This window comes from Eublepharis macularius, chromosome 11, assembly GCF_028583425.1.
Source record: "Eublepharis macularius isolate TG4126 chromosome 11, MPM_Emac_v1.0, whole genome shotgun sequence".
In the NCBI taxonomy this organism is placed as follows: Eukaryota; Metazoa; Chordata; class Lepidosauria; order Squamata; family Eublepharidae; genus Eublepharis; species Eublepharis macularius.
Window position 1 is genome coordinate 59,254,808 of NC_072800.1, and position 27,715 is coordinate 59,282,522.

The 27,715-nt window shown below is 41.8% G+C and overlaps 1 protein-coding gene across 1 annotated transcript in view; it reads right to left on the bottom strand.

Moving 5' to 3' along the window:
• The window catches only part of GLCCI1 (glucocorticoid induced 1), a 52,124-nt gene extending 25,390 nt beyond the window's left edge, over positions 1-26,734 (bottom strand). The window contains exons 1-2 of the mRNA XM_054991940.1: positions 25,921-26,734; positions 15,257-15,408 (exon numbers count right to left, since the gene is read on the bottom strand). Coding sequence (XP_054847915.1) covers positions 15,257-15,408; positions 25,921-26,443 — 675 coding nt within the window. The 5' untranslated portion in view covers positions 26,444-26,734. The remainder of the gene's footprint in view (positions 1-15,256; positions 15,409-25,920) is intronic.
• Positions 26,735-27,715: the final 981 nt, after the last annotated feature.

The window sequence follows — 27,715 nt, forward strand, 5'->3', positions numbered from 1 at the left end:
TTGGGAAGGCAAGTTGAGCCTCATGAACAGAAGCATATGCGGAACATTTAAAACAAAGAGGGCACTTGTCTAGAAACAGAAAAGTGCCTCAATGCAAATGCAAAACATAAATTCAGACCATAAATCATTAAATTCTACTTTTAAAAAATTAGAAAGAACAGAGCTGGGATTAAACATAGAATTTAAAAAAACAAACCCAAATTGGTCAAACTATGGAGGTAACAGATCAAGCTTGCAAGTTTGAATAAACTTATTTTAAAGTATTTATTTGTTTTAGACAAGCAAAAACCTTAAACACAGGAGCTTTTTAGGGCTATTTGGAAACACAAACTCTATTCACTCAGGACAGCACCATATCTTAAAGCCTAACTACACGTTACACTGTCTACAAGTCTGATCCAGATCCTGTCAAAAAGACATGCACTTCAAGTTGAAAGTGATTTTCCAAGCAGCTGTGATCAGCAGCACTGCAAGGGCAAGGGGCTTAACACTTCATCCAGAGCGGTTTTCTCAACCCAAAATGGCTCCCAAGAGTCAGTTTCCTCTTACATGGGACTGAGGGACTACCTGTAAATTTCTCCAGCAAGGCAGCTCCCCGATGGCCATAAAAGGCTTAACCTCCATTTCCCCATGGTCCTGATCCAGATCAGGTGCCCGCCTCCACTTGGGATTTTAGTTTCAACATGCAACTCCCCAGTGCATGTCTGTTCCACAGGAGTCATGACAGACCCATAAACAATGTAACATAGCAAAGTTAGGTCATTATATTGGAACTTCTTGATAAAAATAACAGTTTTGCCAGTGAATCAAGAATTCTTTTAACACCATGATAACACCTATTCCTTATAAGCAACTCAAACTGATCCACATATCACTTTTTTTAAAAGTTAAGAATGCAGAATAACTACTGACATTTCTACAGAAAGGTGTAGGACTAGGTACAGTACAGGGTTTCAGTCCATGAAACTAAACTTTTTGGGGGGGGGGCAGAACTAAGTGGCTTCTCAACTCCATTTCTACTCAACCTTCCTACTTCTGGTTGTATATCAAAGAGCCTCTCTCTCACCCACCAAATGCAAATAAAAGTTGCCCACAGATAAGGCACCATCACCACCCTATCTTTACTACCTTATTCTTTTACAATTTCACACCTGCAGTTGTCACAGGTGCGGCTGCTTTGAACATGACACAGAGACAGACAGCAGTGGAAGGAAATACCCTTATAGAGAAAGCCCAATTGTTGTATCCTGACTATAGAATTTCCTCCTCAGACAAATTCACCTGGTGTCTGTACTTGCTTTTAAGCAGTAAAGATCAGCCTATTTACCTGCACTTTTAACAATTTGCTCTTTGTGGCTGCTTCTGAACTCTTATTTTGTAGTTTAGTTGGTTTTTAAGTTATTTTATTCTCTTAAATTTGTAGAACAGAATTTTCTACAATTTAGAATTTTAGAGTAGAATTTTATTTTTTTAAGAACAGCAGAAAGGTAGAAAAAGTTGTAAAATACCCATCTTCAATGGCAGTGATGCAAACAGCTCAACCTAGAGTGTTCTTCTATCCCAATACGGGAAAGAAGTGGAGCATGCTAGTTGTGACAGGAGCTTGCTTACCCCTTCCTCCTCCTCAAATGAGGACTTTGATGAATTGGGAACAGCCATCACAACTGGGAACAATGTGAAGAATTAAATCAACATACATAAATGCAAGCAAACACACTCCAATCATACACATCGTTCTAGCTTGGGACACTGTTGCGTTTGTTTAGACTGTTACAACTAAGAAATATTTGAACTGGTGATTTCCAACAGACAGGCTGCAGAATAGCCCTAGACTATTAGCTCTTCATTTCTACTCAACTGACAGGATATAAGGGCTGTGCAGAAAGCTATGTGCTAGTAGATAGCAACGCACTCCAAGTCTGATCCCCATTCTCATGTAATTTGACATAAATCACACAAAAAAAAACCCAAAGTTTTGAGGTTTGAAAAACACACGATGCATGTATATTTCAAATTCCCAAGTAGCGTACAAGGTCAAATAAAATCTTCCTCTCGTTCTCCTTGTGCAAGGGTAACTCTTCGTACAGGTGCTGCCAGATGGCACAACCCTGCAACAAGCAGTGAAAGGTCTCACAAGCCTAACCATACTTATTCAGAAGTTGTTCTGCTAATTTCAACAGGGTTTTCAAAACATGCACGCCAGAAGGGTGGAGTGGTTAAAGTTTCAGATTAGGATCTGGGAGGTTCAAATCCCCACTCTGCCATGGAAGCTTGCTGGGAGACTAAACCAGTCACAAACATGCCGCCTAACCTACCTTCTGGAGTTGCTGGAGTGAGGATAAAACAGAAAAAGGAGGAATGTTGTAACCCACTTTGGGTCCCCATTGGGAAGAAAAGCAGAGTATAAACACGGTGGGCATGGTGTGCGTAAGGAGGACATGGAAATTGTACTTTTTTAACAATTTTAACATTTCAACAAGTACAGATTTATCATCATTGCCTCTTTTATTCATCTATTAACAGTATGGAAACCCAGTCTGCCTCCATCATCCTACATAGGAGATGATGATCTAGGAAAGACCAAACGGAACATAGTTTTACATGGGGAGGTTCAAGGTAATATGCCGTGCCCTCTGAACAGGTTGCATTACTGGTAGAGAGACCAGACCAAGGTCCCAAATCTTCATACAATGTATATGGTGGCAGGGTCATTTATTCAAATATAAACGATACTTTCAGGAAATGGTAACTCATATTTGTGCTTCTCTCATCTGAGAAAGATTTATACTGCCCATTTTGTACTCCCCATGTCCTCAGCAAAAAGGAAGATGCCAGTTTTGTAAAATAAACATAATCAGTTTATGCTGGAATTCAGTTGACAAAGGATTAAGAGAATCCTTTATTGTGGCAATGCAGACAACCGGATGCTATTAGGCCATGTCCATACTGCCCACTTATCTGTAATGAAACCCACCGAAGAATCTTGGGAAATGTACCTTGAGAACTGTTAAGTTCTCAGCAACAGAAACCAAAAGTGCGTTCTGAAGCCAAGAGAGAGGAAAAGGAACAAGGTGAACACAGAAAGGAGCTTCCAGAAGGCTTAATGGCAAATCTGGGGTCGCCACTGCATAAGTGAAAATTACCATGACATATATAACCTGTTAAACCTATTAAAAGTACTTAAAGGTAGCAAACACAAAAAATAAAATACAAGCTTCTTGTATATATGGATGTAAAATTCCTGTGATTTATGCTGGGGTAGGAGACAGTGGCATTATGTTTCAGTGCATGTGGGTCCCTGAAAAGTATATGAAATTTAAAAGTTGGCCCTCCTTGAGAAAATCTGAAAACTTCTGTCCTAATTCTTCATAGTTCCCAGGGATCCTGGATGAGAAAACCATTACTACACTTATATGTGTGCATGCATCTACGTTGTGTGTTCCTCTGATGCTGGCACCATTCCTCATTTTGAAGAGAATCACGTGGCTTAATTATAGGGGTGCCAAAGCTTGTTGATCCTGGGACCACTTTGGGAGTTTTGAGAGTAGGAATCATTCAACAAATGGTGGGAGGTTCCAAGCCAGGCAGCCTCCCAATGATACAGGCAGCAGATGATACTCCTTGCAGACACAAAGATGGGCTCTTCTGAAACATCTCCAAGTCCAGCAAAATGGAGGAAAGGCAAGACTGGTTATGCGAGGAAAGAAGCATGTGTGCCAGGAAAAACATTGGCAGGTACTATGTTAGGCATAACTGGCTTAATATAACCACTCAATGACCTTTAAGTCCACCATCAACAACATGCAAGACAGCACTTCCCTTTACTTCCTCCAAGCACAAATTAGCTGTTATCTTTTTTCTGGAACAATACTTAAGTACTCATTTTCTTCAAATATCTAAATGCATTTGCAGAAAGAGAATCACAACACAGAACGTTTTTGATTATCATGACATTCGTTTAGTCTCATCAACAAAATTCTTTTGGCTGAAACTCCTACTCATATCTCCTTTACAATATGGCGACTCATTGGGGCATTGAGCAAACAAGAATACTAAATGGGCAAAAACATTTTCATTTACTAACAAAGAATAAAAAGAAAGGCAGACCTTTTGAATAATCTCCATATGCATACCTTGTCACCTAGTCAATTACAATACTGCCAATAACTACAAAAGCAATATATTCAAAAATAAATTATTTGCCCACATTAATAGTGCAGTCGGGGGGGGGGAGTGCACAGTGAGCCAACTCCCTGAAATATGCTAGCATAGCTCGAAAATGCATTGGTTGAGGGGATGGGCACCAACGTAGCAACACCACCGAGCACTGCAGGTGCAAACTACTGTGCCAGTGAAAAGAGGAGCAGACCCAGAGGTGTAGTGGAGTTAGTCAGCTCCCTAAGCTGTCCCAGCCCAAGAACATCCCCCCAATATGTGGGGAAATTATGCCAGCAAAAAAACCATAGCATAGTCCATCGACAGGCATACAACAGAAAAGGCCAAACACCCCACCACCCACAGGTGTGACCTCATGCAAAAGTCCCAGTGGAGCACAGGATGCCAACTAAAGCCACAGCTGACCACAGCAGCCACCTCCCCCCCCACACACACACACTACATAAAATGCCAGCCAGAACACTGTTGTAGGAAGCACAGCACAGTACTGTCAGAGGTCTCTGCTGTGCACACTTTGAGCACACAGCATTGCATTTCAGTGGTGTGAAAGAGGGCACTTAGCACTAACACCCAAGGGGAGAGCAAAATCCATGCTGCAGGCTAATGTGTCTGATTTCAGAACAGGTACCCCACCACCATAGGCTCAACCCAAAGGGGTGACCATGCACTGACAGGTGAGTAAAGGCATGAATCCAGGTGCCCCAAGCTAGGAGTTCATACCTGTCCCTTCTATTCCCTTCCCATAAGCCTGGGAGCTGCCTCACTGCTTGTTTTCATATTTCTACAATCTGTTGTATTATTTACTGAATGCCTCAACCATTGGTAGTGCTGAGTTACACTGTGTAATCTGCCTTGAGTCTGAGAAAGGCAGATTATAAATAACGTTAACAACAACAATGGTGGCACCCACATCCAAGGCATGAACTTCATGGGTGTTCCCTGGCAAATAGAGGTACCCCCTGTGGATGGAACTGGAGACCCTGTCACTGCCTCATAGCCATGGCTGTGTCCACCACAGCATTTGTGCTGTTTGCCATCATGGCACATCTTTCTGTTTAGCATCTATGCAAGTGGTGATTCAACAGGAAGCCTTGAGAGCATGGTCAGTACAATCTCTGCCACTCTGCTCAGTGTCCAGTTCCAGCCCAGCTCCCAGAACTTCCCGCCTGAGGCAGCTTTCCAACCAGCAATTCCACCCCACTGAGATGCATGCTACAGACAGCTCAGCCTGCTTCTTCACACTGCTTGGAAGCAGCTCACAAAGGCACAAGTGTCATACTGGACAGAAGGAGTTCATTAGACTCTCCAAGGCTTGCAGTTCAATGAAGTCTTGGTCTTTACAACTCTGTTTCTTTGTTGCTTGAGCAGATAAGACTAGCTCCCTGCCCCTCCCTCAACTGTGACTTCCCCTAGGGCTGCCCCTTCACATATCCTTCCCACTTGCACACTCTGCAGGCTGCTATGTGCAGCTTGTACAGGGAATGGGCTAGTGGACGGTCCAAGGGGACTGCTTCAGCTTGGTGCGGCGGTCTCCAAGTCCTACACTGTCACAGCACGGCTGGCATCTGATAAGCCACATAGTTTGTCAGTACAGGAGCAGAGGACACTGCGTGAATGCAAGGTGTGCAGCAGAGAGAGGTTGAGAAGCATCTTCCCTTCTAAAACAATGGCTCTCTGGGGCAACCCACTGGCTGGACCATCCTGTTCCCCCTTTTGTGCTTTGCAGGGGCAAAACATCAGCTCCGAGGCTTTTGCCTCCCTCTGGCCTTTCCCCAATGGGCAGATCAAACCAGGAGCCCTAGCCAGGCAGTCCCAGCACCAGTCCACTGACCCATGCCTATCTGTGCAATGGTCTCTGCCTAGTTCCATGTAGTGGGTGATGATGTCAGGGCTGCAGTGGAGTGCCTACTATCTGCTGACATGACTCCTTTGATTCCACCCTCTTGCCCCAGTGATTAAGATGCAGGTGTTACAACTGTGGATTTTCACCTGGCCCGTCTTTTCTTTACTTTCTATTTTTGCTTTGTCGAGGGAAGGGGCTGTGTGGCTTGAAGTAGGGATGGGTGCATATGGGCAGCATTTTTGTTGAAAGTTAGACCCTTGCTGGGGAAGGGATGCCCATCCCTATGGGCCGTGGGTGCACTCGGGCCACATGCTTCTTTGGGGTTATGGTGTTGCTGGGTCTTCCCTGCCTATTTGCTGGCTCTCCATGGGGGTGTGTATGTGTGCGACATCGAGGGACAGTAGCTGTACCACCCGGTAGTGACTGACTTCACATGTGTTTGTCACTCATAGGGGCATCATCAACTGCTATTGCCTTATTGGTGGGTATTGCCAGAGTTGCCTGCAGAATGTCCTTAGGGAACTGACCAGAGGCACTGATTTTGCAGTGGCGGCTGCCCACCTCCAGCTCAGCGGCTCTTTGGTCTCCACTGCCAGTCACAGCAACAGAGTGGTTCAAGAAGAGTCAAACAACATTCAATTTAGAGGAGGCTAACAGTACCCTGCAGTAGTAACTATCAACTTTTCAACCCAAGCATGTAAAGATGATATATTAAAGTAATTTCGAAGTCCAAAGTTCTAGATGCTCTTAAAATTATTCTTATAGTAGACTCAATTATGGTAAATAATGCACTCATTAATTTGACTGTGACCTGTATATTTCTAGACAGAGTATAAGATTAGAATTAGAAGAGTCTAATTCTAACATACTGATGATTTCTAACTCAGACGGGCTTGGAAATTAACTCCCATATCCAAAACATATACATCCATTTTGTAGTCCTCTGGCTCAGAGAGTTCCAATGTATGTTTTCTTAATATAATATATCCACTTTAGGCTATTATTAAGGCTGTACATTCATAACTGACCATACATCATTATTTTGAGAATCAGATGCAGCATGGTTCTTTGAGCATAACACGCAGCACTCATATTGTAATTCTCAGTTACATGACCGCTCATTTCCCAATTCTGTATGACCGCTCATTTCCTAATTAGTTTTCCTAATTCTCACAGCACTAACTGGGTACCTGAAAGAAATCAGTGCATTGCTAGAAAGCCTTTCTTTTCAGTCTGTATGGACTTCTCTTCCACAAGTAGTACTGTATGCTTTGGGGAGTTATAATTTAAGACTTTCATATCTGCCACTTCTTGCCCCTCTCATTTCTATCCAGTCTTCAAAACATTTATATTACTTTTTCCATGATTTTGTGATATTGCATAAAGTCAAAAAGGGAAAGGAGACATATGGTAATGCATGGGTACTGTTCTGTGTATCAATGCATAGCAGGTCAAATGTATACACATTCATTGTTTAATATATTTAAAGTGATGCAACTTTACCAGCATTAAATATACCTGAATTCTTCATCCAAGACTCCAGATTTCTCCACACCCACCACAAAAGCGTGAGTGCACGTGCAAGTGCACATGCATGCGCATGTGCACACACACACACTTCTAGACCCATTTTGCAATACAGTATAAAAATCTGGAATACTTGTGCATGGAACACCCTGCCAATCTGCTGAATGTAGAGAAAAAACAGTTGAGGTTTGTTAAAAGTACATGTACTCCAAGAGGTAATGTAGTGCCTTCAAAGCATTCGAGTGTAAATTATTAAATCCTGCCCTCTCTCCCTAGTTCTGGAATTCCTAGGTTTTAAAACAGATGGTCCAGCATGCACTACCTATGGCTTTCAAGGACACTGAAGCAACTGTTTGTATTTGCACAGCAGACAAGGAAAAAAGGCCCAAGGAGAACTGCAGGTCTTAAAGCAGGCTTCCAAAATAAAGGGTTCAAAAGCTGCAATCATAAAGCTTTAATGTTACTGCAGGTGCCATATATGTCATTTCAAATCACATAAGAATTTCTTTCAAGACTAATTTTATGTAGATTTTTGTTTGGGATTTTTTAAGAAGCATTTGAGGTAGTAACCCTGAGTGCTGAAATTTAACACTATAAATTGTGATTGCCTGCTTCCATCAAGGCAGAAGAAATCTGTGCTTTCAACATTAAGGTAACAGATATCAATTAGCTAAAATATACCAACAGAGGCCCAAGAACCAAAATTCAGCCCTAAGCGCTCCTCTAGCCCAGCCCTGGTTCCCAAGGACACTTTCCCCATCATGTATTTCCAAATGAGCTAAAACATAAAAGCATAGTAAGTGCCACCACCCACCCCACCTGAATAGCAAAACTGTCAGGATTCACTTTGTGTGTATCTCAAACAAACAAAATTGGTGAAGTGAATAAAATGAGAGATCTGACTCAGCATGTACTGTTATTAATATGGGCTGGGTGAGTTTGAGAGTCCTCTTCCGGTACTTTCGAGTAGGTGAATTGCTTAAGAGGGAAGCTATGTCAAACCCTCTACTGCTGTACATTGGAGGGGCAGAGGTTAAAGAGCCCTTTGCCCATGTGTTGATTTGTGCAAGAGTGAATTAGTGAAGAGAATAAAGTTACTGCCTCTTCATCCCTTGCTCAATTAAATAAAAATGGACTGGTTACCTGCCGATGGGTAACTTAAAATATTGCTCACTATTTGGAAACTTCCAGAAGCATTCTTTTCTTTGCCTTGAAAAACAACATCTGGGAATTTGTAGAATCACTACGAGTGATATGGTACAAGTATAAACTGCGCCATTCTGAGGAGGAGAAAATATCCTTGCCTAAATTGAAGGTGCAAAAAACATGTAGACACAGATCCCAAAACTAACTCTGTGCTCAGCAAGCATGATTGCCAAGCCAGGCAGTCTCTGTATCTTGCCTTCCCTCTCCCTTGCTTTCGTCTGTTCTGCTTGGCACAAAAGGTGATTCAAGTACCAACCAAGCTTACTTTCCACTTGATTTTCTAGTTAAGCTTTGGGCTTTTAACCAAGTTTCTAATATTTAACTTTTTGAAACCATGGCCGAACGACTCCAGACTTCTAAATCAGAAAAACAGAATTTTTGAAACATAATATAATCTTAAAAGCTAAATGTTAAAAGCTAAAGAGGTGTAAAAATAAAAAGTGTTAGGTCTCTAACTAATTGTAACTAATTTGCATTGTATGTAAACTTGTAATATATTTAACAGCATTTAGGAATATGTGAATGGACAAATCAATGTGCATACTTAGAAACCCATGCTTTCATTTGGCAATTCTAGTGGATTTAGATTCAGAGAGCACTACTGTAGTCAAGGAAATATCTCTATGCAGAGTTTAAAGCAGGAAGGGCAGGTTTTCTTGAGAGCTACTGCAGGCCTTTAAGTTACCACTCACTTGCATAAGTATTGCTGCCAGAGGGGCAAGAAGAAAAACTCTTATCAACTGGAAAGGAGTAAGATCCTGTCCCTCCATCCTATCCAACCAAGCCATCATTATGTCACAAATAACTAAAATAATTAAGTGGGCTCTAGTTCATGAAGGCTTATTCCATACGTTTATCATTCTTTAAGATGCCGCAAGACTCTTTGTTGTTTAAAAACAGTTTCCTCGGGGCAAATAGACTAGTAAGTCACTCTTGCACGCTACTCAGTCTTATGTTTGCATGTGCATACCGTTTAATGTCAGACTTTCATAGGGCGCAAATTCATTTTGCTACATTGAGAGCCAGTTCGGTGTAGTGGTTAAGAGCGTGGGCGGGACTCTAATCTGGAGAGCCAGGTTTGATTCCCCACTCCTCCACTTGAAGCCAGCTGGGTGACCTTAGGCTAGTCATGGCTCTCTGGAGCGCTCTCAGCCCCACCAACCTCACAGGGTGTTTTGTTGCGGAGATAATAATCAAAAAGAGTCCAGTAGCACCTTTAAGACTAACCAATTTTATTTTAGCATAAGCTTTCAAGAATCAAGTTCTCTTCATCAGATGCCTGATACAGAGACTGGTGTTTGACCAGTCTCTGTATCAGGCATCTGACGAAGAGAACTTGATTCTCGAAAGCTTATGCTAAAATAAAATTGGTTAGTCTTAAAGGTGCTACTGGACTCTTTTTGATTTTGCTACCACAGACTAACACGGCTAACTTCTCTGCATCTATGACCATGGAGATAATAATGGCATACTTTGTAAACTGCTCTGAGTGGGCATTAAGTTGTCCTGAAGGGCGGTATATAAATCAAATGTGGGGGTGGGGGGTGGTTGTGGTTGTTGCTGTTGAGCCTCAGAAGGCTCAGGCTCAATAATAAAACTGGTGCCCATCTAGCAGACAGGCTTGTCGTACCTTTGGGCAATGCTGAGTCACAGCCAAATGAATGTCTCCCCCAAAGTAGGTAGACAAGGACATATGAGACAGCAATCATATATCTAATTTTGATCCCCACCCCAGTGTGAATCAAAAAAATCCACAAGAAGAGGTCACCCAAGCATAGGGGAGATTTTTCTACAACTTGGAGGAAACCTCAGGTTTGTAGAAAACACAAAAGAGAAGTGAGGGGGCTCCTAAAAACCTAAACTACTTAAGCAATCAAAGAAGAAAGGTGATCTCACAACATGATATTGAGAGATCCCACTCACCATTTTGGAGATAGCATAGACGGGAAGGAAGGAAGCGGCAGCAGGGTGGGGGCAGGCAAAAACATGGGACTTCCCTCTCCCAAGAGTTCCTTGTAGGTCCTCTTTATAGAATACAACTTAGGTGAAACATTGTTGTTGTTTCCTCAAATAGTTAATGGTTGAGGAGTTGCACATTTTGGGTTTGTATGCAACATTAAAGCACATACTCTTTAAGCAGACAGGTCTTGCCCATCCACTTGAGACATGTAGATAGTTACCAATCTTCTTCCAGGGAAGGGAAATTGCCAGCCCTCTGGATAGATCTCTAGAATGTTCTGGTACAGCTCCAGCTGAGGCATAGAACCCCTAAGAAACTACAAACAAGTAGCAATTCTGTTAACATTTTTGCCACACCTTAATTAAGATGGCATGGTTCCAAATACCAAATGAAACTGCTTTGCAGACCACATGTGGGTCATATATTGCTAACGAGTCAGCCATTCTTTGGCTGACTCGTTAGTTTGTACTTTATTTGTTTTCAAAACAAATACTGCTGAGTAAGAGGTGCTAAATTAGACACTGTGGATTATGTCATTTGAAGGGAAGTCGTACAAAACAAAGTGACCTTCAGCTTTTTTGAAAATTAAGTTTTTTATGTAGCACTTCCACTATGCTAAATCTTATGTGCCTACTTTTGTCCATTAAAACAGGAGAGCAACTCTGATTTTCATATTGCTGTAGATTTTAATTTGTTGTCAATCAGCTCATTTCAATGCTGTATTGCTAACATGACACATAATTATTGAAAAAACAGATTAGTAGCTCAAGAAAGGCTATTAAAAAGTAACGTGCATAATTCTTTCATTGCACAATGAATATGACATTCCCACTTAAATTTTTGGTTTTGCAATCTGGGTGAGCACTAATTAAGGGTAGGAAAGCACAGATTCCTATCAGCTACCAAGGGTCAGGATTCTTAAAAGCAAATGGGCTTTACATACACAGAAGTATAAGTTTATTTTCACCTTAGAGTATTCTGTAGCAGATCCAAAATTAGTTTGTCATTATCTGCACTACTGCCAAAAATCCAAGAAATAGTTTTATAAGCAACAATTCACAAACATGAGGAGTTTAGTGGGTAAGCCACCAACAAATGTTCAGATAGATGCAAAACAAAAATTTTAAAAGGTTTCAGTCCCAGTATTTTAAAAATACTGCATTAAAAGCAAGTGAATTCAACTGCTGATTCCAGAATCTCTCAACTAGCATTCAGAACAAACCATGTTCATAGTGTATCAACAATGATACAGAATTCATAACCTAGATGCACAAGCATAAAACTAAGCTAATTAGCAGTGAAAGTTGCAGATGATCTCTTCCAAAGATGACAAAACATTGATTGCATTACTCTTGTATGATTTTACGTGTTTTCCTATATATCTAGTAAGCATGTAACCATTCCGTGACTGTGGGATCAACCTCAGTCCTCCAATACACCTATCCACTATCAAGTCAATACTGTGTAGCATGCAATTAATAGCCAGACACTGCTGTAAAAAGTCCATAAGATGCATTAACAGCCTGAAAGACTCAAAGAAGACAAAGGGGATCAAAATACCCATGTTTACGAAGTCTTAAGATTAAATCAGAAGACAACTGGGGACATGTACTATATTAAAGCCTCACTAGACTGAACAAGAGAGGAATAAGTACTGAAACCTAGTCTGCTAGATAAAGCCCACCATTAAGAAGTATCTGCAAGCCAATGGAAGTATCAATAAAGCTAATGAACCACAGAATCACAGGTGATGTCTTAGATCTCAACCCCCCTCCTGAAAACCCTAAGGCAGGGGTGGGCAATTGTTTTGGCTCAGGGGCCAGTTTGTGGGAGCGGAGGTTAGCGGAGGGCCACACCTTTTAAAATGATTGCATTCATTAGTTAACTTTGCATTTCAGAAAAGGTATAAATTGTTTCATAAAAATCAATAAATATAAATTAAATAAAATAGTGGTAGTTTTATTCAATTTATTTATTGTGCTAATTTCATATCGCGCATGGGAAGGAAATCTCGGTTCAAGGCGGATTTTTCTGACTGTCTTGGCGGGCCACAAAAACCTCTGTAGTGGGCCGCATGTGGCCCGCGGGCCGCACCACCCCTGCCCTAAGGTATGCTGGAATTTTCAAGGTGTTCATCAAACTGGCTCTACGCCAGTCAATTGACATCTGTTCCACTAACCTGTATGACAGAGCCACCATGGCCAGGATCAGACATTATTCCTCTCCTACAGATTAAGACTACGTATCTGGAACCTCTAGGGGCACTATTCCATTAGTTAAACACTGATATTGTTTATCCTTACAGTAAGGCTGCAATTTATTTGCAATGATTGCCTTTTAACCACTTCTTTTCCAAACAAAACATTACTACTTTTTAAAAGAGTAACCATTTAAGACAATTTAAAACAAATTCAGAGCAATGAAGAACATTCTGATAACTGATTTGTGAAGGCTTGACATAATACAACTGGTGACATCTCATTAAAGAGACACCAAGTGGAACACAAACTAACCTCTTCGAGGAGAATGTTCACAATTATAGAATCACAATGAAAAGGATTTATTTCTGGTGGAAACTAATCTTAATACCTACACATTAGACTTGTTCAATTAAGCATTATATGCTTAATTGCAGCATTATGTGCTACTTAAAACAAAGAATACATTTAGGATGGAGATACAAGAGCAGTAGTCAAACTGGCCTAAGGATTACTATTGGTTTTCTGCACTGGAATGAAAATTCCACCTTTTCAGGCAGGATAGTTAAATTACTCAAGTTCATATTGCCTAGAGTCCATCTAGCATATAGCCAAAAAGTACAGAAGAATCTACACACAATGCTACAATATACAAAAAATGGATACTGTAGTACATGGGTCCCATTTTTAGTGGGCAAAATTAGCTCAAGTATCCCTATATTATACCTACTTTCTCCATGATCAACTGGAAAATGGTCTAGGACAGGGGTTCCAAACCTTGTTGGGCCTGTGGGCACTTCTGGAAGTTTGAGGATGCAGAGTGGGTGCCCCAAGGTGAAATCACAAAATGGCTACCATGAAGTACTAGGGCCAGCCAATCACAAACTGTTGGGAGCCCGCAAGCCAAGCAATGAAAGCAGCTGTTTCTGAAATCGGTGATTCCTGCAGATACAAAGGTGATGATGATACCTCTTGTGTTCTTCTGAAGCACCTCCTACTCCAATGAGGCAGGAAAAAAGCCAGAACTGGCTCTCTGCTATGGGAAAGAAATGTTTTGGAGAAACAGGAAAACTGCTTAGGCACCATGTTTGAGAGGCATTATCCTCTACTTCAAAATTGCATTTAGTCAGCAGGTTGGAAATCAACTAAGTTTTCCACTAGAGGAAACCACTTGTCAGTGGAATGGAACATACCTGCCTTCCCCTCCTGCTACAGCCAACTCATTTCCCCAAAATGTTGCTGTTCAACAGGACAGAGGAATCAATGTAAATGCCCTCAACCTTGTTAGCAAAATCTCAGTGTTGCTCTCTCATCTCACGATGCTAAGCTCCTGCAATGGCATCATATGAAAATGCTGCCCCTCCCTTTCAAGCTTGTTGCCTGAAAAGACAAGCTGAATTACCTACCTGTCAACAGATACCTCAACCCTTCATTTGTCCCTGTGCTTATCTTCGCACATGAGCACTGCACATTAAGAGTACCATAGGTACAGCAGCAATAATTTAAAAAGTAAAAATTGAACAAAAATAATGAAATGCGCCAGAGGACCTCTAAATACAGAATGAATGAAAGTTGATTTCTAGCAATGTTATAGTATACTTGATTCAGGAAATATGTTTATAAGGACTCTGACTGTTCCTTGCTATGTGATGAGTGATCACACTAAAATTAGATTATAAATACTTCCTGTATATCTAAGCCTGATCTGGTCATACTTCAAATTTTTACAAGTGGCTTTCATAAATGCTGAGCCAAGCCAGAAGTCCTCATGAGTACAACAAAATCTAAGAAGTGTCAAAAAGGTTTAATCCCCATAGATACTATATAGATTCTTTGCATCCCAGAGTATATCAGTGTTTCATGAGCAAAGTGGGCCAGATGCCTGCAGCACATCACAAATACATTGTCTGAACAAGGTACAGAACTTTAGAATGTTCCAAGTAAATGTGAAAGTACTAACCCCATTACACTACATCCTCATCTTTTTGTAATGGGAAGGGCAGGAGCACAACTACCAGAGAAGAACTGGGTGCCTGCTGTTCACCCACTCATTGGGATTCAAATATCCTTGGGAGAAAAAAAGGATGAGAAAGAGATAGATTTCTACCCTAAAGAGGCAGAATTACAACAATTTTGACAATGAGAACAAAAAGAGAAGCACGGATAATGCAATAGAAAAAAAAAGAAATGAGAAAAGCAAAGATGAACAAGAGAGGTTTCTGTTGAGAAAGGTTAGAACTCAAGACAGCCATGTGCAATCATGCCACCTCAAAATGTCTACATAATGCCTGACCCATCTGAAATCAGTTAACAGTTAAGTAGCCATGTTTGGTTTTTCAAACTTACCTGAGTAGATTTATCCTTCATGCATGAAGGATAATGTATGTGGGGATCTCGAGGCCACTGTCCTGTGAGGTAAGGTCCTGTTATTGTGTCCAAAGAAGAAGTTCGTCTTATGGTGCTAGAAGTTCTAATCTGCTGGGCTTTGGGCCGGTCCACTGAAAGAGAAAATGTTTTATACATACCACTGTTAATATGTTGATGTGAATAATTCAGCTGAACACATCAATTTTCAGTGTGGCAGCTTTCTCAAAGCAATTAATTACTTGAAAATATATTGAGATCAACTTCATTCTAATTCCTTAAACTAGAGGTAAGTAAGAACTATGCCAGCTATTCAGTTACTAGAGGGGATATGTACATCTACTTACATCCAGGCAAGGACAAGGGTAAATTAAGCCAAGAGACTTTACAGTATGCGGCTGAATTTGGCTTGGTTCAGACAATACTACATGGAAGGAAATTCAGACTCTCACATGATTTCTCCTCCCTTCCACAAGGAAATCACAAACTTACTGCTTTGCAACAAACCACACTTTGCTATTTCAGATGTAATGGTAAACCTTTTGTTTGCACTTGCTCTGCAAACCCAGGGCTACAATTTAATATTACATACGAACCAAGCCACTGACTTTAAATTTATACCTATCCTCCTCACGACTCTTTTATTACCATTCATATAAGATATATATTCTTGATATTACACATTTAGATAACTACAGGTGAGCTACATATCATCTCAAATAAGTAGCTATTGTAGTTTACATCCTTAGTGATTATTATGCATTTGCAAAGCCAGTTTTCTATCATCAGGTGGCCACAGTAAGACTTGTGTCTGAAACCTTGAAGAGCTGCTGCCAGTCAGTATAGTAGATGATACTGATCTAGATGGACTAAGGCAGCATCACAAGCTGTCCACCTCTAAGACTGCGATGGAACTTTGAGGAATACTGTTCCAAATACTGCTGCATCAGCACAAATTATTGGCAGATCCAAGCCAAAGGGGTCACTCAACAGGGTCCCAGTGTAAAGAAAAAACAAACCACAATTTCCTGAAGCAGACTGGACTTGAACAAAGCCCTCCAACAGGAGCCCAAACTTAAGTTTCTAAGAGCTCCATCAAATAAGAAAGAGGAAGGAGGACTGACTCTCAATTCTGACCAAGCCCATTCAATTTTCCCAATCCTGTCAGCAACAAGGGTGGGGGGCGGGGTGGATCTCTTCTAGATAGCATAGAGAAGAAGAGTTACTCCCTTCACAAGTACCCTTCAGCCAACCTGGCCTACTTAATTCCACAGCATCACACAGATCAAATCTGATTTAAGCAACGTAACATGAAGGAGGACTTTAGCACACCCGCCCCCCACAGACAGCAGCACTCCTGGCAGCAATTCCTACCATCTTGACCCCCAATCCTCCCAGTTCACTTCCTTCCCATAATTGGTTTGGAGGAATGAAGACTGAACCCTACATGAGACTTCTCAGGACCAAGCCAATACATCAGTCATCCACCAGGCTGTTCTTTAGAAACACTCCCTGAAAACAATGGTTTGGTTCTCATATTCTTATGGGCATCTTTCCCAAATACCTTCCGCAGTGAAAACTGGTCCTAAGAAACTAGATTGTATTAACTAGTTTCATCTCTCTTCAGTACTCCTCTATGACAGTTGTCCCCATCTCTGACATAGTCAAACAATTGCTCTGAAACCTATAGCAATTTGCTTTTCAAATTAATTATTTGCTTGTTTTGTAACTTTACATTCTGGAAGGGCTGAGCATTTGACTAGGAAAAAAAATTTGGTTAATTGACCAGTCAAATTCACTTTTTTTTCCAAACAAAGATTAAAACAACAGCTGGCTTGCTACTTACCAAAACAAATTATTTGATTGTGAAATGATGAAATTAATCTTCAAAACTTAAATAATTATTGTAACTTTTAGAAATATTAGTTTATATAAAAATGGACAGTTCTCCTCTTTGGCTTTTATTCTGAAACACCAATTTCAACCTACAGCTAATTTTATTTTAAAACTTAAATTATAACTGAAGCAAAGTAAAGTAAACAGCAGCTACTGAAAACTGGAAGCCATTTTTTTTAACATTACTAGTAATAACTGCTACCATACTGAAATAAAAAAAGGTAAGCTGACACCCTCGTGATGGCGTTCCTGGCTGTGGTCAATGACCAGTATTTGACCAGCATATCAAGTCTATTTTTTTTAAATGTATTTACTATATTTACAGTGTGCCTGCAAAGAGAGCAAGGGAGCCATGCCTTGTCTCTTTGTACATGTGGTGAGAGAAGTAGTAAGACTGCTAAGCGAATCACACAGCAGTAGAGAGGATTCCACTTTATCGCTGACAGGTTGAGACCCTCCCCCACCAAACCTCTCTGTTACCTTCTCTCTTTCTCTGCCCATGCCACCCCAGTTCACAATGTTCTACATGAATCTCCAGTGTTCCACATGGACCCTCCACCAGTGACGTCACAACTTTGATCCCCTTCTCCTGTCCCATTACTTCTTGTCCTGTAGTTGCACTTGTTAAGGGTTGTTGTTTTTTGCTTTCTTCCAGAAGTGATTGTTCAATGAATTTTTCTTTGATTGCTAATGTGCTAACTCCATGCTTTCATTGACTTTCAGAGCAAAGCCACTTCCATTATTACATCCATCTTTTTTTCTGTTAATAGTATTTGACCTCAAACACTTTGAGAGCAAATGCCACCCGCTACCCACTGGTATGCGGCATCCCTCAGGAGGCAATACTCTCCTTTATGTTATTTAATATTAATAATGCGCCCCCTCAACTAGTTGGCTCGAAGTTTGGAACTGGGTTGTCACCAGTATGCTGATGACACCCTGTTATATCTGTACCGCTCTGATACCGCTCCAAATACTTTGGACAGTGCTTTGGAGGTTGTGACTAGGTGGTTAAAGCAGAGTCAATTGAAGTTAAATCCTATGAAGATGGAGGTCCTGCACTTGGCCTGTGGGTTGATGGGTTTGGGAATTCGGCTCCCAGTCCTTGATGGGAGCACTGCTGGCACCTGCACCAACAGTGAGGAGTCTGAGCATGGTTCTGGATGCCTCCCTTTCAATGACGGTCCAGGTCACGGCAGTTGCCAGATCTGCATTTTTTATCTTCATCATATCAGGCAGTTTGTTCTGTATCTCTCAACCCATGACCTAACTGCAGTGATCCAGGCAATGGTCACCTCCAGGCTGGCTTACTGTAATTCACTCTACAAAGGGCTACCCTTGAAAATGCAGCAGTGCGTGTCCTTATGGGGACTTTGACAAGGGCATATATACAACCTGTCTTGCACCAGCTGCACTGGCACCTGGTTGAATTTTGGGTCAAGCTTAAGATTTTGGTTTTAACATTTAAAGCCCTCAGTGGACTGAGACCAACATACCTGCAGGACCACCTCTCACCGTATGTTCCCCAGAGAGCACTTCATTCAGCTGACGAACATCTACTGGTGATCCCTGGCCCCAAGGATGTTCACTTGGCCTCAGCCAGGGCCTTTTCAGCCCTAGCACCAGACTGGTGGAACTCTCTCTCCAGTGTGACCCGCGCCCTGCAGGACCTGTTACGGTTCCACTGGGCCTGTAAGACGAAGATGTTCCACCAGGCTAATGGCTGTGGTTGAGGCATGGGTGAACTATCTGGCTTGGCTGTCCTTTCTGCTATGGCCTTCAGGCCATCCTGCTTTTGCTGGTTTGATCTTGGAGACCTCCCATGTCACACCCTACAGTGCTTGAGTGTATTGATTGAGAAACAGCAAGTGCTGCATCTTGGAATGATTTGGTTTTAACCATTTTGTACTGTATTTGATTATATTTTACTTATATTTATTGTATGCTTTTATCTTTTATTGTATTATGGATTTGATGTTGTGACCTGCCCTGAGCCCACTTGTGGAGAGGGCAGGTTAAAAGTCTAATAAATCAAATCAAAAACTATAGCACATGTGGGTGGGAAGAAGTGGGGGCACTACCACACGTTTCTATATTTAGACTGAATGTCAAGATAATGGACTTAATCAAGGTTGCCAAATTGGGCATTCGGTCTTGAAGTCATGTTTCCTGTGTATTACTGAAATAAACAAAAGGGACTTTTCCAGACCAGGTATACATGGGCTGTGTAACCAGCACTTTTTTTTTAAAGTACAGCAAACAAAACTAGGAAAGATTCAAACTACTGAGTAATTATTGGTAGATATAAAATGACATAATCCCATGACTGCCAAATGAATGCTTTGGTTACAGCACAAATCAGATCATATTCAAGAATATCTACACTTCTAGAATAACAAAAACATGTTAATTGTTTAGAGTACTGGTTTAATTGTTTAAAGTACTGTTTGCTAAACTATGATAGCATTCCACACATTTTCATTTAGAACCACTTGTAATAATTTACAGAACACATACAATAAAGTTGAAATTTGGGGAAACATTGAAGTTATAGCAGGGCTTGGTAAATCCCAGGCACCAAGCCACCATGGTGCATAGAAATTTCATCATGGTACTTTCATGGCATTTTCAAACACAAACTTCTGTCTCTTAGCTTGGCTGCTGTGGCTCCCAACAACACTTGTGCTTTCATACTCCCTACCATAATCAAAATGGGACTCTGCTAGCCTCAGAAGGGTTCACACCATCATAGAAATGTTAGAAACGGGGTGATTGTTCATGATCTTGGGAATGCATAATGCAACCTTCATATTGCATTAAAGTACCTTAGGTAATGGAAGAAGCCCTGAAGATATATCTTGAGAACTTTATCAAGATACTAACACGCCATTGGGCATATTTCTTAGTTAACCCCTGGGCGTCCTACTTGATTTCCCCCCCAAATCTGCAGTTCTGTAAAAATGGGTGTTTTATTCTTAGATTAGAGTTTAGTATTTTGTTGCAGTGATGACAACCAAGGTTACCACTATATTTATTTACAACACTTTTGTCATAGCATTAATAAAATTAAAAGAAACCGTAAAAGTACGTTGTGATTTGGTTTTGTTGTAGTAACAATTAGAAAATATGGTGATTAAAACACAAAGACTCTGAAGGCCAGAAAACTAGTTCAGTCCCTACATTTCTGGACTGGCTCATAGATTCAAAGTAAATTTGTCATGGTGTGAGTTAGGCAACACTGATCTCACCTCCAAAATCTACCACTTAAAAGTGCATTGACTACACTGTATAACTTGATCAACAGTTAACACAAAATAATACTGTGTTTTTTTACGAAGTATCAATCTTTTAGTCTTCACTCACATACCTGATGCTAACAGCTGAAGCTATTTCAGCCCATACACACTACCATATTTTTGTGCCATAAAAGAATAAACTGGTTTAAACTGACAACAATGTGGTAAACAAAATATGTATTATTTGGGCTTAGAAATCATCATCATCATGCAGAAATTCATTTACAGTATGGACATGAACAAAAAGTTTATCATCAAATCTACTTCATAAATCAACTGAGTGATACAGATGGAAATATTTTAATGAAGTAATTATACCCTTCTAAGTGCATAAACTACACTTCTAAGCCTTAAAGTATTTGATTTTACATGGTCCACAAAAGCTATTTTAACTTTTCATTATGTAAAATTAAATGACTGAGGAGGTAAGTTGCAACCATCACAAAGTATGCCATTAGCCTTTAGGATTACTCATGTCTTCTTAGGTTCTAGTCCTGAGAGTAGCTTAAGAAGATTTGAGCACATGATGATTAATGTTTCCAATACGGCCTTCAGGGACAACTGAGTTGCACACCACTGGCTAAAGCAGCCTTCTCTCCCAGCTACCCAAGTCAAGGGGGGGGGGAAATCACCTCTTGTTAACCTGAGCAGCAAAAACATAAAAAAGCAGGTCCTGCCCCACTTCTCAGGACATCAGTGTGCCAAAAATTACTAACGTTACTTTTAGAATCAAAGTACTGTATATATTATAGGGCTTACCTTCGCCCTTTCAAGTGTTAGTCCCCCACATCCACCAAAGAATAAACGTATTTTGTAGCCTATTTCAGCATTTGCAAGATTGGGCTAGGAAGAAACCCAGCTTGGATCCCACAGGGGATTTCTATGGACTGATAGAAGGACAATTTTCATAAACTTCCCCCAGTGCTATTCCTGGGAGTCCTTCAGGAACAGTATTGGGGGCTGCAGAAGGAGGAGGAAGGTGAAAAGGTCATGTTTCAGGGATAGAAATCTTCTGTGGGATCCAACCCATCTAATCTTATTCTGAGACAACTGTTTACTGCATAGGCACAAGAACTAGCTTTCAGCAAAGTACACAGAGCATCCCCAAAGGACATTTCAGAGATTTCCTCTCACAACATTTTTCTACTCAGAGCCTGTGTAAACACACAGATACTACATATGCAAAATGAGATACAAAAACGTCTATGCCGCCCTTGCATCAAGTACTCAAAACTGGCACTCACAATCCACCAACAAGGGGGGAGGGGGGAAAGGGGTAAACAGGAAACTAATAACTTAAGATCAAAGTTTTTATCACAGACATGATATACATCTGTCAATTGCCTTTCACATTAAAGAAAACGAATCATGTCAGTTACATTCTAGGTTGCTTGCCCAATGGGGAGAGGGGGAGGGGGAGGCACAGAGAGGAATTCTAGGCCTCAGAGAATATACTCGGAAGCCACTGAACTTGTCAGCTGAAACCTTTGTAAGAGCTATTTCCTTATCAATAGCCCATTACAGGCTCCTAAGAAAACAATGCATCTTCATCTATTATAAATGACAGGCAGCCGTACCCCCAATTCCCAATTATATGCAGATCACTTCATTTTAATGTTATTTTATATGCTGCTTGTTTAAACAGCACATAAGTACTTTTGGTACATGAAAACTGCAGAATTAGCTTTAGAAATAAAGCATTTTAACAACTTAGTTTTCTAAATTTGGATACATCGTCATACAAAAGAGGAAAATGGATGGATAAGTGAGCTTATACGATGCAAAACATTACAAAGAAAGTGCAATGTGACAGCTTGCATTTCTACCAATGAAAAGAAACAATGTTTGGTCAACTTGAACCTTAATGCATTAGCACACAAGTTACCAATTCATACATTAAAATAATTTCTTAATATAGCTTTCTGCACTGGGCTTATTTACATGTCTGTTTCTCAAAGCCAAGCTTTCATTAATAATAAAACGTGCATCTTCAAAGATATATACAGCAAGGAAACAGTTAAATGTTGGAAAGGACAGAACTGTAGTATCAGATATCCTGTAATGTTCAATATCTGACTGTAATATATGCATGCATTAAGCAGAACATGCAATGGCTATTGCTTTTTAAAATGAAGGTGGCTAAATTTCATAAACATGCAGCATTTATGCAGGAAGATGTAGCAGTATTTTTTTTAAAAAAAGCTGTCCTATACATTTAAAACATAAAGCTTTCCTAGCTTGATGGCGTTTGAAATCAGAGCTAGTATTCATCTTAAAATGAACAATTTAGGACATCGTTAAGATGCAAGAGAGGAAAAGGATAATGGGAGGAAAAAAACACACACCGAGGAAGCTGTTTTCATTCATGCAGTAGTGATGTCAGCGTCTGCAGTGGCAGCTGCCTGACCTGTGGAGGCTTCAAATCCAGAGCAATTCTGCAGATTTCTTTTAAGAACCTCTGGCAGCTCCCTAACTACCAAAGCCATTTAAGTGAGATTGCTCGGAAAGATATAGAAGTGATCGACATTCTAGGAAAATAATTATGGCCAAATCATACAGAGTCTCCAGCACAGATTGCATAATTCACTAATACAGTCAACGCTATACGCTGCAGTAAAAATACTAATGCAAACAGAAAGTAAAATCACACTTTGAAGTGCAACTTAAAATGAAACATTCTGAAATATGACAAACGTGAAACATATTTTACTATAATGCCATGCCTTTGGCAACTGTTAAAATAATCACATCCTCAAATGAAATAAATTAATCACATAGTCAAATTAAAGCAATTAACAATTGAAGCCAGATTTACTGTCTCTCATACCAAAGATTTTCAAAGTCCCACTCTGGGTTCTCTGCAGATATCCCATAATATAGGCTCACTTTCTGATTTTACAACATTGGTCAAAACCTGTAACAACTGATAAAGAGATCAAGCCAGAACTGAGCTGGCCATGCCAAGTGAGAAACCTGGTCCATAAGGCTCATGTTTCTAAGTGTTACTTTCCTTATTTGCACAATTAAATAATATTGTTATTTTGTTGTTCAGTGAATATTTCTTTTAAAAAGAAGTTATTGAGCACAACAGCAATAATTTTATTTTTATTTGTTCCATATTTGCAGGGTGAGGCCCACTTTCTGATGAAAGCAGCTTGACTAAGGAGAAGAAGGGTAAGAGAATCGCTTATGCTCTTTTAGCTTCTCTTCAACTCTGTAGTGGATTTCTGCTGATTTTAAGTTTTTGCAACTTTGCATTTATGCACCCTATTACACTGTGTATTCGAGTATCTTTGAAACTGACTGTACTGACTCAAACTGTGTAATCTGCCTTTAGTCTCAGTGAGAAAGGCCAGCTATAAATAATGCATATAAATAAAAGTTACGTAGCTTCTCATAACTGCATCAAGCTCTGAATACTGCTACAACAGCTTAAAGCAGCCTCGGAACAAATTCAATTCAGTCAGTCAGTTATAATTTAAAATGTTGAAAGGCAACAAATGACTGCTCATCTTCTTTAAAGAGTTAATATTCTTCTAAGATGCTTTGGATGGAACAGTTACACATACTAAAATGTTCTGATTTCCCCTAAATACACTGCCTCCCTTGTTAGTAGTCAGACATGCAGATTATACTACAAAATTTGTATGAATGGAAAACTGAATACTTTATTTAAAAACATTGTCTAACTTCTGAGCAACCCAGTCAGATTATGAGAAGATATACATTAAAATTTAGAAAGTAAATCATTTTCTAGACCTAAGAATGTGAATTAAACTTCACTATACACAAAGTGGATACAATTAAAAGCTATTTCCAATAAGATCTCCAAGAATTTTTTTCTAAATATCACAGGCCTGTTGCATACTTTGGAATGCAAGGAAGAAATTTAATATTATTTTTTACAGTAAACATTCACCACCTCTACAGACTTAAAGCAATGTTTTGGATGAATATAAACAGTTCTGTACTACCCTAATTATCGTACCTGCTCAACCAATTGCAAGTATTTAAAGACAAGTATTTTTAATATTAAATCGAAAGAAGTATATAATTTGCACCTGAAGCTTAGCATGATTTAAGAAGTAGAAAAGTTAAAAGATACAGGATACCTGAAAGCTACAAGTAGTATGTTTAGTCTGATTCATTCAACTGCTCAAGCGAGAAAGGAGGGGGAGTGGAGTGAACTAAAATGACCACAGACACTTGAGAAAGTTCAAGATATTAGCTAAAATTAAAATACAGTTTCTGAGAGCTTTCAGCTTTCAAGATATGTTCTGGGGATTTTGAAGTTGTATTTTTAATGCCTCCTGGTATCATATCACAGAATTTAACAAAAAGTACTGAAGAACCAACTCAGTCTTAAGGTTTACTTTTAGCTCTGCAAGAGTGGCTGTATTTAAGAAAAAGGGTATTTTCTTTTTAGGCTTTCTGGAGAAAGTTCTCTAGATGTTAATATGGTTTAAGCATCCTAATTTGATAAACACTACCAGTAACAGTACAAGCATACTATGAGAACATTAGTATTAGAACCTGTGCTTGGGCAGTATGCATTTGTTTTAACCATTTTTTATCCCTCCTGTTGTGCAGGTAGGAAAGTACAAGGGCACTACTACAGACATTTGTTGTCTCAAGCTGTTTACAAGCAAGCATCCTATGGGCTCAGAACACAAAGTCTCTCTCATGCATGTTGTCCTTCCTAGTGCAGTCTTCATAATACTTAAGAACCCATCGTTTAAGCCTTTCTTTTGAAAAAGGCTGTAAGATAAGTAACCAAAAAATAAATAGTTTATACAGACATGAAGAGAGTTTGATGGCAAGCCACTCTGTTCCTGAAGAAAGAGTAGTTAAGTACATGGGAAAATGGACCATTAAGATGCAGCCTCCCACTTTGAGAGAATATGAGATACAACTTTCTATCAACATGCTATCTATCCATATGCACAAGCCAACAACTATGCTTTCTGCAATTGGTAAGCTAACCTTCTATCCCCCAGATTCCTCACACTCACTCATTAACATGGATTAGAGCCCTCACTTCAGCCACAGACCCTGCTAGTTGAGAAAGTTTCGACCTCCCCCTTCAGCCCCTCTGGCTGCAAGCACAACTGGATAGCAAGCAGAGGGTATGAAGGGCTACACGAGCATTCAAGTTGCAGTCTTGTGCCTCACAGAACTAAGGTGCTTACTTCGGAGTAGGCATGCACAGGGCCGGTTGCGCATCCTACAGCAAACGCCGGCTCTGCCTCTCTCTTCCTGTTCCCGGAAAAGAGACGTTTAATCTTTACGCCGGTTTGGGGGGTTCCCCTCCGGCTGCTTTCGCAGGGCTTGGAGAGGAGGGATGCGGCGGCGCCAGGCTCGCACCCCCGCCGCCTCCCCCTCGGGGCAGCGCCAAGCCCCCGCAGCCCTTCGGGGAGAAGGCAGGCGCGCGCGCTCCCGGCCAGCCCTCCTTACCTCTCCACACCGGCGAGCTGGGGCTCCTCCTCTCAGGTGAGCTGCTTCTGCGCCTGCCGCTGCCGCCGCTGTCGGGCGAGCGCCTCTGCCGGCCTTTCCCCCGCGCCGGCTCGGCCGCGCCGCCCGCTCCCGGAGGGGTGGCGGTCCCGGCCGCCAAGGCCAGCGGCGGGGGAGTGCTGGGCGGGGGCGGGCTGCAGCCGTTGCCGCGGCCCCCCGCCGGGCCGGTGTTGCTGCCGACCGAGGCCGAGGCGGCCGGCGGGCGCGTCGGGCTGTGCTGGTTGCCCCTCAGGAGCTGGTAAGGGACGGTGGCGCGGATGGGCTGGAGGAGCCGGCTAGTCCCGGCGCTGCCACCGGGGGCGCCGCCGCTTCCGAGCCCCCCTCCGCCGCCGCCGCCGCCGCCGCCGGCCCCGTTGCTGCCGACCGGGGCCCCGGCGCTGCCGCCGGTGGGGGAGCCGGCAGCCCCGCGGCGCATCCGCTGTGGGGGCGCGTGGTGAGGAGGGGGCTGCGAGGAGGAGCTGGACATGGTGGCGGCGGCGGCTGAAGGCGGGAGAGGAACAAGGACGGCTTCCCTCAGACGCTCGCACGCCCCCTGGCACAAGAGGAGGCGGCTCCGGACCGTTCCGTGCTGCGGTTATCGCCGGGCTGGGGCCATGGCTGCCCGCCCCGGCAGCGCAGCCCTTCGCGGCTTACATCGTCCATACGACACCAGCGGCGGGGGGCAGTGGAGGGGACGCTTCTGCCGGGCGGCTCCCCCGGGGGCGCTTCCGCACCTGCAGCGCCGCTTCTCCCAGCCACCCCTCCTGCTGCTCCTCCTCCGCCGCCCTCCCTCCGAATGGCACTCTGCGGGCTCCACCGCCCCGTCGGTGGCGGGCAAGGGGCGTCAAGCTATACCCCCATTGGACGCCCAACCTCCGTTAGCTCCAGCCTGATTGGCTGCGGATCTAGGAGGGACGGCAGCTCCATCCAATCGTTCGCCTCGGCTTACCTGGAGGAGAAGGAAGAGGTGGTAGTTAGAGCTGCGGGACCGACAGGGGTGCGGGAGGCGGGGCGAAGGTAGGAGAGTGGAAGTTATCCCTTCAGGATGGGTGACGCTGCCCCCAAGCTAATGGTGCCGGGAACACGTGAGAAGGGATGGTTCTGACAGCTCTTTGAGCTCTCTGCTTTGCCGGCTTTTGAAAGCTGGCAATCGGCCACGCAGACAACGTAACTTTAACAACACTTTTAAAACTTTGTAATTAAACTTTTCATATATTCATATGAGTGTTGATTTTATCAGTGCAGCACAGAAAGCTCAGTTTAAAACATGAAGTAATACAAGTGCTTATAAAACTATGTGTTGGGGAGAAAGGTGGGGTATAAATAAATGAAGTAAACAAGCCAACGCATGAAAGATGACAATTTTTTGGCAGAATGCGGATTTAAACGTAGATCTCCTGGGTGAACACTCTAACCACTACACCCCTCTGAGGGTGCTTATTTGAGATACTGAAGGTATCCTTGGGGTAATTAGGTGAGGGTCTGTCTTAGAGCCCACAAAACAACATGAGATGGTCAAGCTGCTTTTAGACTGAACGACTTGGGGAAATATGGTTTAATGATTGCCCATGAAAAAAATAATTCATGCATGTACAAAACTATGTAGGGAGTTTTTAAACAGTAGAACATTCAGTCATACGGTTCCTTCCTGTGCAGTCTGCATATAGTCAGATAGTTTTATCACTTGATCGGCTCTTTTTGTGAACTAGATCTCTCCAGCAGGACATAAACAGGCTTGTGCCTGTTTTTGGCTTTATCT